Source organism: Arabidopsis thaliana, chromosome 5, assembly GCF_000001735.4.
Source record: "Arabidopsis thaliana chromosome 5, partial sequence".
In the NCBI taxonomy this organism is placed as follows: Eukaryota; Viridiplantae; Streptophyta; class Magnoliopsida; order Brassicales; family Brassicaceae; genus Arabidopsis; species Arabidopsis thaliana.
Window position 1 is genome coordinate 918,510 of NC_003076.8, and position 13,001 is coordinate 931,510.

The 13,001-nt window shown below is 37.9% G+C and overlaps 3 protein-coding genes across 5 annotated transcripts; 2 read left to right on the forward strand and 1 right to left on the reverse strand.

Annotated features, from left to right (window-relative positions):
- Nucleotides 1-179: 179 nt before the first annotated feature.
- AT5G03620 (Subtilisin-like serine endopeptidase family protein) lies at nt 180-3,428 on the forward strand. 2 transcript variants are annotated; one of them, NM_120443.2, is made up of 11 exons: nt 180-327; nt 420-511; nt 578-675; nt 767-913; nt 998-1,103; nt 1,197-1,401; nt 1,487-1,795; nt 1,883-1,983; nt 2,064-2,309; nt 2,387-2,709; nt 2,791-3,428. In NM_120443.2, the coding sequence occupies exons 1-11, from the start codon at nt 229-231 to the stop codon at nt 3,363-3,365; spliced, it is 2,301 nt and encodes a 766-aa protein (NP_568124.1). In that variant the 5' UTR covers nt 180-228; the 3' UTR covers nt 3,366-3,428. The 2 variants fall into 2 exon arrangements, with proteins under 2 accessions (NP_568124.1, NP_001331443.1); NM_001342722.1 differs by having other exon boundaries at nt 2,387-3,428.
- Nucleotides 3,429-3,538: 110 nt separating this feature from the next.
- Nucleotides 3,539-6,219, reverse strand: ATMDAR2 (Pyridine nucleotide-disulfide oxidoreductase family protein). The gene is made up of 10 exons (NM_120444.5): nt 6,054-6,219; nt 5,766-5,837; nt 5,629-5,680; nt 5,460-5,540; nt 5,261-5,379; nt 4,940-5,159; nt 4,731-4,849; nt 4,514-4,639; nt 4,283-4,423; nt 3,539-4,192 (listed from the first exon to the last, which is right to left on the reverse strand). Exons 1-10 carry the CDS (start codon nt 6,105-6,107, stop codon nt 3,869-3,871), a joined length of 1,308 nt encoding a protein of 435 aa, NP_568125.1. The 5' UTR covers nt 6,108-6,219; the 3' UTR covers nt 3,539-3,868.
- Nucleotides 6,220-8,626: 2,407 nt separating this feature from the next.
- On the forward strand, nt 8,627-12,412 carry AT5G03640 (Protein kinase superfamily protein). Of its 2 annotated transcripts, NM_001342723.1 has the most exons (3): nt 8,627-8,774; nt 9,316-11,336; nt 11,423-12,412. In NM_001342723.1, the coding sequence occupies exons 2-3, from the start codon at nt 9,406-9,408 to the stop codon at nt 12,270-12,272; spliced, it is 2,781 nt and encodes a 926-aa protein (NP_001318472.1). In that variant the 5' UTR covers nt 8,627-8,774; nt 9,316-9,405; the 3' UTR covers nt 12,273-12,412. The 2 variants fall into 2 exon arrangements, with proteins under 2 accessions (NP_001318472.1, NP_195984.1); NM_120445.2 differs by lacking the exon at nt 8,627-8,774 and having other exon boundaries at nt 9,312-11,336; nt 11,423-12,314.
- The last annotated feature ends 589 nt before the right edge of the window (nt 12,413-13,001 follow it).

Genomic DNA, 13,001 nt, shown 5'->3' on the forward strand with positions numbered 1-13,001 from the left:
AAAATAATTAACTAAAGCTAAATATAAATAAATCAAGTAACTAATGAACCGGAAAATTAGGTTGAACATGATCCTAATAACAAGCCAAAGGACTCTCAGACTTCTAACTAATACTTAGCCTTACGAAACAGTTAGAAAGATAGTGGTTATTTAAGTATTGTCCACTTTGTTTATTAACACTAGAGTGTAGATTTTCTTCTCAGACAAGCAAATCTCAAAATCCAAAATATGGTTTCGAATCAGCGTGTACGGTTGTTTATGCTCTGTTTTTGCCTTGTTAACAACGCGGTTATAGCAGCCACGGAAGATGAAAACGTCGAGAGAAAGGTAATAACGTAAGAGTGAATAGTGTTTTTGTGTTTTGTCTGGTGAGACAACTGAATCTCTCACCCTTTTCCTCTGTTTCTCTTTATTTACAGCCTTACATTGTGTACATGGGAGAGGCCACTGAGAATTCTCTTGTTGAAGCTGCAGAAAACCATCATAATCTTCTAATGACAGTGATCGGAGAGTAAGAATCAGTTCTTGCTCATATTATCGTCATCGGATTTTTATTCGAAATTATTTACTTTTGCAGCGAGAGCAAAGCAAGAGAACTGAAAATCTATAGCTATGGGAAGAATATCAATGGATTTGTGGCAAGACTGTTTCCTCATGAAGCAGAGAAGCTATCACGTAAGTAACAAAACTGTCAGAACTGTTTTGGCTTTTATCTTGATGTTATTGATTATTGATTGTTTTTTCTTTGTGGATTGTTTCTTTGCAGGGGAAGAAGGAGTTGTATCGGTGTTTAAGAACACTCAAAGACAGCTTCACACGACAAGATCATGGGACTTTCTAGGACTTGTTGAGTCTAAATACAAAAGAAGTGTTGGAATTGAAAGTAACATCATTGTGGGAGTTCTTGACACAGGTAAAGTAAATTTACTAGTTAGAACTCGAATCTGAAAATATCGATAAACCCCGATTTATAACCCTTTTTTATTGTTGTCAAAAGGAATCGATGTTGAATCACCGAGCTTTAATGACAAAGGCGTTGGCCCTCCTCCAGCTAAATGGAAAGGAAAATGTGTAACTGGAAATAACTTTACTCGTTGCAATAAGTATAAATCCTCTGTTTTTATAATCCTCTGTTTCTGCAACTTCTCTACTCTCTTCTTTTTACTGAATTTGGTTTTGGATTAATGTTAAAACAGTAAAGTGATTGGAGCAAAGTACTTCCACATCCAATCAGAAGGCCTTCCTGATGGCGAGGGAGACACTGCAGCAGATCACGATGGTCACGGGACTCACACATCTTCCACAATTGCCGGTGTTTCAGTCTCCAGCGCTAGCCTTTTCGGAATTGCAAACGGAACAGCTCGAGGTGGTGTTCCTTCTGCTAGAATAGCTGCATATAAGGTTTGTTTTCTTCGTTATATCATTACTCTGTTTTCTTGGAACATAAGGAATATCTGAGACACATTATCCTCTGTTTCAAATTAAGGTGTGCTGGGACTCAGGATGTACAGACATGGACATGTTGGCAGCATTCGACGAGGCGATTTCTGATGGGGTCGATATAATATCGATTTCAATTGGAGGAGCCTCGCTTCCGTTTTTCGAAGATCCAATAGCTATTGGAGCGTTTCACGCGATGAAAAGAGGGATCTTGACAACGTGTTCCGCAGGTAATAACGGTCCTGGTCTCTTTACGGTTTCGAACCTCGCGCCGTGGGTAATGACAGTCGCGGCTAACTCACTCGACCGGAAGTTTGAAACTGTTGTCAAACTTGGAAATGGACTCACCGCATCTGTAAGTATTTCTCTTTCAAGAGCTGAAGTATCATCTCAATCTTGCTTGTATGGCAAGTACCATAAGATTACAAGATCTCTTTTGCAGGGAATATCTCTAAACGGATTTAATCCAAGAAAGAAAATGTATCCGTTAACAAGCGGTTCGCTTGCATCTAACTTATCTGCAGGAGGCTATGGAGAGCCCAGGTACATCTCAAGAACAGAACAAAAGCCTTAATCTTTCTCAGTTTTTCACAGTCTTGATCGTCTTAAATCATTTTGTGCAGTACTTGTGAGCCTGGGACATTAGGGGAAGATAAAGTGATGGGGAAGGTAGTTTACTGTGAAGCAGGACGAGAAGAAGGAGGCAATGGAGGTCAAGGTCAAGACCATGTTGTGAGAAGTTTAAAAGGAGCTGGTGTGATCGTTCAACTTCTAGAACCAACTGATATGGCTACTTCAACGCTCATTGCTGGCTCTTATGTTTTCTTCGAAGACGGTACAAAGATCACTGAATACATCAACTCCACCAAGTAAATCAATCAATCTCTTCTCTCTATGTCTTACTTCTATTATTCTTGCTGTTCCTAACTCTTATCGAACTTCACAGAAATCCTCAAGCGGTTATCTTTAAGACAAAGACAACCAAAATGTTAGCTCCATCGATTTCTTCCTTCTCAGCAAGAGGACCTCAACGAATAAGTCCCAACATTCTCAAGCCTGACATATCAGCGCCGGGACTAAACATTCTCGCAGCATACTCGAAGCTAGCATCGGTAACCGGTTATCCAGACGACAATAGACGAACACTGTTCTCCATAATGTCAGGAACGTCAATGGCTTGTCCTCACGCAGCAGCTGCAGCAGCTTATGTCAAATCATTCCATCCTGATTGGTCTCCAGCCGCAATCAAATCCGCCCTTATGACAACAGGTAACTAAAATCATCAAACAAAAAAGCTCAAAGCGTTCTCAAAAGTAAAAGAAAGTTTCAATCTTTACACTTCCTTTACAGCTACTCCTATGAGAATCAAAGGCAACGAAGCAGAATTAAGTTACGGGTCGGGTCAAATTAACCCGAGAAGAGCGATTCACCCGGGTCTAGTCTACGACATCACAGAGGACGCATACCTAAGATTCCTATGTAAAGAAGGGTACAATAGCACAAGCATCGGACTTTTAACCGGCGATAACAGCAACAACACTACGAAGAAAGAATACAATTGTGAGAATATCAAGCGAGGGTTAGGTTCCGACGGGTTAAATTATCCGTCACTGCACAAGCAAGTGAATTCTACGGAAGCGAAAGTGTCGGAAGTTTTCTATAGAACAGTGACGAATGTCGGATACGGACCATCGACCTACGTGGCTAGGGTTTGGGCACCGAAGGGTTTGAGAGTTGAGGTTGTGCCTAAGGTTATGAGTTTCGAGAGGCCTAAAGAGAAGAGGAATTTTAAGGTTGTGATTGATGGAGTTTGGGATGAGACAATGAAAGGGATTGTGTCTGCTTCTGTGGAATGGGATGATTCGAGAGGACATCTTGTGAGAAGTCCAATTCTGTTGTTTCGATCGGATAACGATTACCGTTAAAAAAGACAAGACTGCTTTTTTTTAGACCCTTGTTTGTTTGTTTTTTGTTTTTTAGTGTTTGGTTATGATTTCTATTTCTAGTGTTGTTTTTTTTCTCCTTTTTAGTGTTGAAATAAATAGGAACATATACAATAATTCTCCCAAACTTTAGTCGAATTAAAACTTGAATAGTGTTGTTGGAGAAGGACCAATCTCCAACAAGTTAGTAAAAATGTCTACAAAATTTGGACATAAAAAACTCATATGAAGACAAGGTTTTTGTAACGCCGGATCCGAGAAAAGTGACTGAAATGTTTCCAACAAGTTTGGTGTACCATTTTCGAAGAAAGAAATATCAGAAAAGTGAATTGAGTAGCTTTCAATTTTATTTTGGAACCAAACAATCACAAGAAAGTGGGTCAAACAAATAACAAAAATGTCGACTCTGCTATCATAATAGCAAAGTGACATAAAAGCCACTCTGAACTCAAAGCTCACACTAACACACAACCTAGAAAGGCAATTTATATATTTGTGGCGAAGGAAAGGCCTTCCTTAGATAGCACTTCAAGGCTCTCAACAGAAGGTTGTGCTCGTGCAAGTTTAGCAATTGCATTGTTCTCTTCAGGACTTCCACCTTCTAAAAATGCTCCAACCACTTTCCGTTCTTTAATCCAGTAGCTCCCGAATTTCGGCTTTGGCGATTCCGGGTCATTGTCCCCAAACAATACGCTTTCTCCAACGTTGTCACCGTAGAATTGCCATGAGAGATCAAAGGCTCGAGAGTAAAAGTATGGAAGATAGTCATATTCCGGAATTGAGTTCCCTTCCTCAGCCGCCTTGATTGCCTACAAAATCATTATATCAATCGATTCAATTAGGATGATTTTATACAGCTCCTTCATTAAGACAGGTTGAAGAAGCATTATAATTATTACCTTTACGGCTTGTTCAGCGGATTTGCGAGCATGGTCAACGTGTTCAACGCGTCTCATTTCATTGTAGAGTTTCATTGGGAAGGTGGCTACATCACCAATGGCGTATACATCTGGAAGGCTTGTTTTGAAGAACCCATCAGTCTGCAATCAAAGAAAGATCTCATGAGTAAACAATAATAATAAGAACTATATCTCAGATACAGAAGAAAATGGAGTATGCAAGTCACAAACCTTCAAACCACCCTTCTCTTCTTCAACTTGATCTTTGAAGAGTGATATAATTGGTCTACCACCGACACCCACTATCACAATATCAGCTTCTAACGTTCTTCCGTCTTTCAATTTCACCTCAGTGACCTGCATCATTAAGCAACAGAGAGATATTGTTGAAGCAGCGGAGAGAAAAACTGCTGTTTGTCAAGTTTGAACGGTGATGCTAATTGCTAACCTCTCCATTTGAGTTGGTAGTGAAACCAGATGCAACAGTGCCTTTGACAATGTTAATTCCTTTGTTGGCATAGTAACCCTCGTAGAAGGAAGCAATGCCAGCGGTGAAAAGCCGAGGCACTTTTCAAAGACACAACAAAAAGGAAAGGTGTTAAGCAAAGGGAATACGATGAGAATTCTATGGTAGTGGTTTGGCTTGTATCAACTTACTGCACCAAGGTTCTGGATAAACCATGGTAACGTCGAGGTTGTTAGCCTTCAGAGCAGCACCGAGTTCAAGACCGATGTAACCGCCACCAACAACCACAGCCTTTCCTTTTTCCTTTGTTTCCATTGCATAAGCAAGGTAATCAGCATCTTCGAGTTCTCTCAGGTAGAATATATTCTTAGCATCTGCACCTGGGACGCCAAAATCTGACAACCTTATGACCTACACAATTTAAGAAATTCCTTAGAAGAGATGCAAAAAGAAAAAAGAGACTAAAAATGGAAACTTCCAAAGTAAGAAGTGCAAGGATAGATTGTGCTCACAGAAGAACCAGTTGCAGCTAGCAAAGTTTGGTACTTGAAGACTTGTCCAGTCCCACTGACAAGTGTCTTCGCAGCAAGATCTGCTTTGACAATCTCTGTGCCCAAAATCAGCTCAATACCTGCAGAAACGACATATGAGAATGAATGAGAGACATTGAGCTAAAAAAACGCTTAAAGCACAAAAAAAAAGGAAACTCACCTTTCTCTTTGTACCATTGAGGGAACTGTCTCTCTCCCCCAATTCCAGCAGCAACATAGAAATTCGGAAGTGTAGCTTTATCTATATACCATAAGAACAAACAAATCTAATTCAGAAACCACGCACAGACTAAACTAAATCTCCAAATGATGTAGAATGAAGTTTTTACTTTCGAGGTGGATATATCCCTTGCTAAGTGCAGGACGCTCATATGGAGGAACCTAATTAACACCAAAAAATTGCCAATACTATAAATAACAAGACAAGAATCTAGCTTAAATTTAGTTCCAAGTCATGAAAACTTACTTGTTCCCTGGAAATGATAGCAAGTTCACCAGGCTTGACACCTTGGTTGAAGAACTCTCTCGCCGCGTATCCCTGTGAATCACAACATCCCAAAACAACAATAAATTGGGAATCTAGTTCCTATCTTCCCGTAATCATAGAAATCACTAGATCTAGCGATACAATCTACTCTACTTCTCAGAGTGATAAGGATACAAATGAGCAGTAGTACAGTGTGATGATTCGTAAGCGAAGAGATTGAGGAAAAAAAACAAATCCGATGAAGAAGAAGAACAGAGAGAGACTTACGGCGGCGACACCACCTCCGACGATCACATACTTGAAGCTCTTTTCTTCTGCCATTGATGCGATCGAATCGTCTCTCTTTGATTTGTCTTTTTTCCTTTTCTTCGTCTTTTTGGATCCGAGAAATGTGATTGGGTCAGAGGTTTTTATAGGGGACTTTGTCCAGTATAGAAGGAATCTTTAAACGTGGCTTAATTTAAACCGTTAGATATCCCGCTTCGTGCACAAATCGAAATCGAACCGTTACAAGTCAGCGTCTTATATTTTTGACCCGGTCTTATTTAACACGTGACAGATCTGGTCGATGTAAAACGGACATTCAGATTTAAAATTCCGGTATTACTCGGTTTACTGATTACATTTCACTTTCAGTCTTTCATATTTGGAGAATTTTATTTACATACCAATTACCAAGAGAAAATATATGAAAGGAATCATAAATCTAGTGTCAGCAACCACTAGTCAAATTGATGAATATAGTAGAATATCTTTATGGAGTTGTTGGTTGGTTTTAATTTCTTTATTAGACCAATCTGTAGTTTTATGTATAGTTTAAGACTTTAAGTTTAATTCGATTATTTGTGTCAGTGAATCATTTCCATAATTTATTTGGATATAATGTAAAGACAGTTAAAACAAGGACCTTATCTTGATCCCTAAACCCGATAGTACAAAAAGGATATGTATTTACTACACTAATCATATGATTTTGTTTGCATAAACAAAGATGAATAACCTTAAGACCATAAATTATAGTAATTAATCAAACTACTAATAATCTAAATGATTTATGTCGTTATCTTATGTTTTAAGATCTACTACAGTAAAGAAAGAAACTACCTAGTTTTGTATAATTAGTATATTACAATAACATTAACATATGACCTAATGTGAATAAGAGTATTACATTAATAGTTTTGAGAGGAAAGATGATTTGGATTTTAGTCAAAAGAGGAGAAAAAATTGTCAAGAATGATGACCTAAATTCCAACCAGATAGAATTTCCAGAAATTGGGACCTAAATATTAATGATGTAATGTCACTGTATTAAAGACCTAAACTATTAATGATGTGGACCTTGGCGGCCTAAAACTCTTCCATGCCTACAATAATGAGAGTTTCAAATCCAATTTAATGAGAAAAGAACAGAGATAGGGCTGTACTAGAACACTAATTTACCGGACGTATCAAAAGTACCCTATTGATTTTGACATATGTTAATAAGTTAAAATGTACTTTGTATTATAATTATTCCTTATGATTTTGACATTTGTTACCAATCTTCTTGGAAGATTAGTAATTAGCACTCGAATACAAAGAGTACTATTTTTAGTTTACTGCATGCATGATTTTGACATTTGTTACTAAATCTTCTTGGAAGATGCTAGGATGACGAATACTTCTTACAGTGACAAGTGACAACCATGTAGAAGAAAGGATCTAAATGACTGACTAAATTCATCGGTTACTTTTGTTGTGGTTATAGATATTGACGGGCTTCTGTTAATGGGCCGGTCCGATCTATCAGATTTCGAAGAATACCCACGAATAGTTTTTATGAAGTACTCACTTTGTTGGATCCATATACAATATTACAAATTATTCCAAAACTCCCAAGTCAACTGACCTGTTGTTAGAAATAAATTTTCAAAAATGCGAACATAACTTTCACTTGTACCCTAGATGCAGACTTAGTGCTAAGCACAAGGGCTCAAATATTTGACCATAATGAAAGATGTTTTAACTTAATAGTATAAACTTATTAGCAAGTCAAGAAAAGGTCAACGTTACTATTTAGAAGACCGATATTAATATAGGGTATGTGATAATTTGCAATTGTTACATTATTCACGTATTAAGTTACTTAAATTTTGTTGACACTTTTACGTGCGGATGTGATTCACATAAAGCTTTATTATTTCGGTATGAGAGTATTGAGTATTCTATGTTCTACCTAAAAAAACATGGTGACAACCCTAATTAATATACAAAGTTTACTAAATTATTTGTTGTGGTCCATATCTTCCTGAATTTGCGAACATTTTAAACTTTAAGAATACTTTAAAATGCTTTAAAAATCAGCTTATCTTTAAGAAAACTAGTAAAAATTTCAATAAGTTAATGTTATTTTAACTTTTGAATATTCAAGAGAGAAACATTATAATTTCCCTCGAGCGAAGTGATATGTAGTAAATTATACTTCTAGGGTTATAGTGATGAAAGACCAGCATTATTGTCAAAATGTACATTAGGTCCATCATTATCACCTTTTTCTTAAGTTTTGATCATTTTCTTACCTAATATATACATGAATCACACAATTCTGGAAAAACAATCTTCTTGCCAAACAAAAAATCTGGAGTTTTCATTGAAAAGTGACATGGTTCATAATAATCTACTAAAACAAGATTAAACTCTTGTGCTTAAGAGTTAAAATTTCGAAGACACTTGTCAACGGAAAAATCAGTAGTGATCAACATGTCAATATAGTCTCCATCGAATTGAACAAAAATATTTAATAATCTCGTTCTTACATGAGACCCACAAACATATGAATATGGGTCCCATGATTTGTTCTTCAAACTGCCCAGAAAAATGCAGAATCCTTTTGAAACCTCTTCAAAAATATACCGACAAAAAACCCCAACAAACATAAAGATAGAAGAGACAGAAGCCCAAACAACAGCTTTTCTTGTCTCTCTGCTTCGTCAATAATCTCTTCAGGTACTGTCTTACTCTTGATCATAGATGATTCATCATGATGAAACTAGAGTTTTTCTTTTGTTATGCTTTGTTATGCGATAGTACATGTCTGCTTAAGAAAAAGGTAACATCATAGAAACACGACTTTGCATAAAGTTTATATTCATTTTTCTTGTTTCAAAAAGATTGAACTTTTGATTTGACGATGATTATGTTTCATATGAAAAATTCTCACTTTTGAATTTGACATGATCTCTGTGGAACTAAAGACATGAACCCATTAATATCAAAAGAACCATCTGCAGTTGTTACAGTTTGAGATATGTGACTGTTTCATAGGTATTGTGTTGTGTGGTATGTTCCTTAATTTTTAGTCTCTGATCAAAATATCTTGTTAATAAAGCATTAGTGATTTTTTTTCTCCCATATTCCTCTGCTCTGCTCTGTTTTGCTCTGTTCTTATAAATCTGTGTTCTCTTTATAATTAGAATTTCATAGTTTTGATGCACTCTTTAACAAGAAAAATCACATACCTTCCTTTAAACTGTGAATATAATTTCAGGTGCGTGTGGGATAAAAAGATGTATCTACCGGTTTAGATTACTCGCATTTCCGCGGTTACTAAGATGCTGTGTGACTGAGCTTTAATGTTATGGGTTCATTTGCCGGAAAGTGTGAAATAGTTGAAGAAAAAGAAGACCGTCAAAACTCGATTGGTTACTCAGCGAAATCAACCACTATTCCACATTCTAGATCAAGCATTGTCGACGACAAGGATCTGGAGCGACCGGTACTGAAATTAGGTTACAGAGGTTCACTAGAAGATGACATAAACCAACTTTTCGAGTCTATAAGCATTCGAACATCAGGAATGATTCCTTCTTACCAAGTTGGTGCAACTAGTAGCAGTAGAAACAACACTCCTTTACAACGGAATGCTTTGAAGAGTCCCGCGAATCCCGCAGGACCTCGATCGCCTAGCAAGAGAAATGCGGAACCAGCGACGTTAAAACAAGCTTTGAGAGATTTATGCGTCACTAAGGCATCGGAAACCGCAGCTACCAAACGGATTCCTAAGAGTACTAGTACTGGAGGCTCAGTTTATGGTTCGGTTTTGGTTGAACCGGGAAGTGGAGCTAGCGAAGAAGGGAAAGCGGTTCTTGTCGAGTTACTCGGCGAGGATCAAAGCAGTTCATCGGATAGTATATCGCAGCAGCTTCGTCTTCTGAAGATACATTCTTCTAGCCAAAACTCTCAGACATCAAAGCGGTATTGCGATGAGATGACAATACTTAAAAAACACAAGAACCTGTCTCTTGACGACCAAGAAATGAGTATCGAGAACAAGAACTTCGGTTCATCATCGCCCGGATCAGGAAACAACAAGACCGTGGTTGGACTGAAATCAGTTAGAAAAGTGAGGTTGTTGTATGCCAATACACCGAGTTCCACCATAGTTAACGGGAAGAGAGTGGCTAAGTTAACCAGAACCATTCCAAGAGGAGGAGGAGCTAAACCTGCACTAAGGAACAAAGGTTCCATGAAGAAGAAGGCTACAAATGTGTATGATGAAGTAGATGGCTTCTATGATCCCATTGCAAAGGAACTTCTCTGCCATAGATGCCATTTCTCTTTGAAGAACACTGCAGCTAAGGAAGATCCCTCTAAAGATTCACTTGTAGAACCACATGAGATCTGTGCTAAAGATGAATTGGCTTCTGATTTCTCCAGCTCAAGCTATGAGAGCTCGCATGAGATCAGTGCTAGTGCAGAGACCAAACTTGATAAGATAAGAAGCTCTCTGGATTTGATGAATTCAGAGACCTCTCACGTTTCTTTAACATCTGCATTCCGTAATAAGAACATCAAAGATGTTTCTGAATACGGCAACAATGAGATCATGGAGGAAGATTCTCTATCTGGCAAAGAAGTTGATCAGAAAGATTCTGTCTTTATGTCGGAACAGAGCGTGGAGATTGGTTCTTTCAGTGAGAAATCTGTTGTGATGAATCCAGATAGTCCTCCAAACAAACTCAGTTTAGGCGGAGCAGCCATTGAAGATGTCAACGAAAACTCAGAAATCATAAACAAAGGCGACGGATACAACAGTTCAACCACGAGTATCAGCGAGGAAGAAGTACAACAACAGAGTAATAATATAATGACAAGGTCTAGCTTTGGAAACAGACCTCATATGTCTAAGGATGTGAGATGGGAAGCTATTCAGCATATAAGGGCACAACACGGGCTTGGTTCATTGGGTCTTAGGCATTTCAATCTTCTGAAGAAGCTCGGCTGCGGAGATATTGGAACGGTTTATCTCGCTGAGCTCACGGGAACAAACTGTTTGTTTGCTATAAAAGTGATGGATAATGAATTCTTGGAGAGAAGGAACAAGATGTCTAGGGCTCAAACTGAGAAAGATATTCTCAAAATGCTTGATCACCCGTTTCTTCCAACGTTATACGCTCACTTCACTTCGGATAACTTATCTTGTTTGGTCATGGAATGTTGTCCGGGAGGTGATTTACATGTCTTAAGGCAGAAGCAGCCCGGAAGGTGGTTTCCCGAGCCAGCAGCTAGGTACCTTGGTTCTTACGATTAGTGGTTAACTTTTTTATGCTTTATGATTTGTGATGTTGTAGTTACTAATTGTTTTTGTCTTATAGGTTCTATGTCGCGGAGGTGCTTCTTGCATTGGAGTATTTGCATATGCTCGGGGTAATATACCGAGATTTGAAGCCCGAGAACATTTTGGTACGTGATGATGGACATATCATGGTGACAGATTTTGATCTCTCTTTGAGGTGTACCGTGAGCCCAACGCTTCTAAACTCATCATCTCCACTCCATGCGGATGCAATGAGACTCTCTTCGGGTAGCCGCACTGGATCTAACTGCATCGAGCCATCGTGTTTCCGCCCTAAACTCTCCCGCGGATCAGGGCCCAAGAAAAAAGGCAAACAACACCGCATGATGATGAAAAAACTCAAGAAATCTGACCTAATCGCGCGGTTCAAATCATTGCCACAGCTCGTGGCAGAACCAACAGATGCGAGATCAAACTCTTTTGTTGGAACACACGAGTATCTCGCGCCCGAGATCATTAAAGGAGAAGGTCACGGTGCTGCGGTTGACTGGTGGACATTTGGGATCTTTCTATATGAGCTTCTTTACGGGAAAACTCCATTCAAAGGAGCTACTAATGAGGAGACTATAGCTAATGTGGTGCTTCAGAGCTTGAAGTTTCCTGATAACCCTAATGTGAGTTTCCAAGCTAAGGATCTTATAAGAGGTTTGTTGGTCAAGGAACCTGAGAACCGGTTAGGGACAGAGAAAGGAGCAGCGGAGATAAAACGGCATGCGTTCTTCGAAGGCTTGAACTGGGCGTTGATCCGGTGTGCGATCCCGCCTGAGCTTCCGGATTTCTATGACTATGGAGTTCCTAATCAAGAAGGGAAAAGCAATTACTTAGATTGCAAGGCAGTTGGGGAACATCTTGAGTTTGAGTTATTCTAGAGGAAGATGAAGAAGCTTACGTATTATTACAGCCTTTCATAGAACTCTTGCTTGTATCCTAAGTTACAGAGTCACTTTTTGGTTTATTATTATTTGTTTCATTTTTTTAAAGAAGTATTGTTATTTTATTTTACTTTTTGTCAACTATTGTTATTTGGTTTTAAATATATATAATTTTTTCCAAATAGAAAATTACCTGACATAAATAGATATTGTGGATACTTTTTTTTTTTTTTTTTGATATTGTGGATATTGATTGATATAAATTTTGTTTTTTGAAAATGTTGTGATCCATGTAATGTATAGTCTCTTAAACTTGAAAATCTGCTCAGTGCTGCTCATATATATCTTGAAATTAGAGTTCATAACAAAACTTTTGCCAAGAATTGTTCTTCCTCCAAGCGTAATATATAATTATCACCGAAGCATCCACTTTCAATGTACGATTAAGAGATAAACAAGAGATACTTTGTCAATTGGTTATTGGTTAAAAAAAAAAAGTAACGTACGTACGTTAAAGATCTGTTTATGTTTTTGTAACGCTTAGTTGTTGCCATGTAAGTTGCTGAGGATATCTCAAAACGGTGAAATCCAAACAAAAAACATAAAAAAAAATTCCTTTCATTAGATTGTTATCCTACGTTAACAATCCAAGCCAACTCTGAATTATTTTTTATATTCTTAAACAGAAAAATCAAAAATGGAAATACCATAGAAGAGCAAATAGAC

What these genes read in the sequence shown, in the direction of transcription:
- AT5G03620 (NM_120443.2), top strand. Translation starts at nt 229, where the DNA reads ATGGTTTCGAATCAGCGTGTACGGTTGTTTATGCTCTGTTTTTGCCTT. An exon ending in CTAATGACAGTGATCGGAGA is followed by an intron (nt 512 to 577) that starts GTAAGAATCAGT and finishes TTACTTTTGCAG; the next exon opens with CGAGAGCAAAGCAAGAGAAC. An exon ending in ATCCGCCCTTATGACAACAG is followed by an intron (nt 2,710 to 2,790) that starts GTAACTAAAATC and finishes CTTCCTTTACAG; the next exon opens with CTACTCCTATGAGAATCAAA.
- ATMDAR2 (NM_120444.5), bottom strand. Translation starts at nt 6,107, where the DNA reads ATGGCAGAAGAAAAGAGCTTCAAGTATGTGATCGTCGGAGGTGGTGTC. An exon ending in CTACCAACTCAAATGGAGAG is followed by an intron (nt 4,640 to 4,730) that starts GTTAGCAATTAG and finishes TTAATGATGCAG; the next exon opens with GTCACTGAGGTGAAATTGAA. An exon ending in AAGAGAAGGGTGGTTTGAAG is followed by an intron (nt 4,424 to 4,513) that starts GTTTGTGACTTG and finishes CTTTGATTGCAG; the next exon opens with ACTGATGGGTTCTTCAAAAC.
- AT5G03640 (NM_001342723.1), top strand. Translation starts at nt 9,406, where the DNA reads ATGGGTTCATTTGCCGGAAAGTGTGAAATAGTTGAAGAAAAAGAAGAC. An exon ending in TTTCCCGAGCCAGCAGCTAG is followed by an intron (nt 11,337 to 11,422) that starts GTACCTTGGTTC and finishes TTTGTCTTATAG; the next exon opens with GTTCTATGTCGCGGAGGTGC.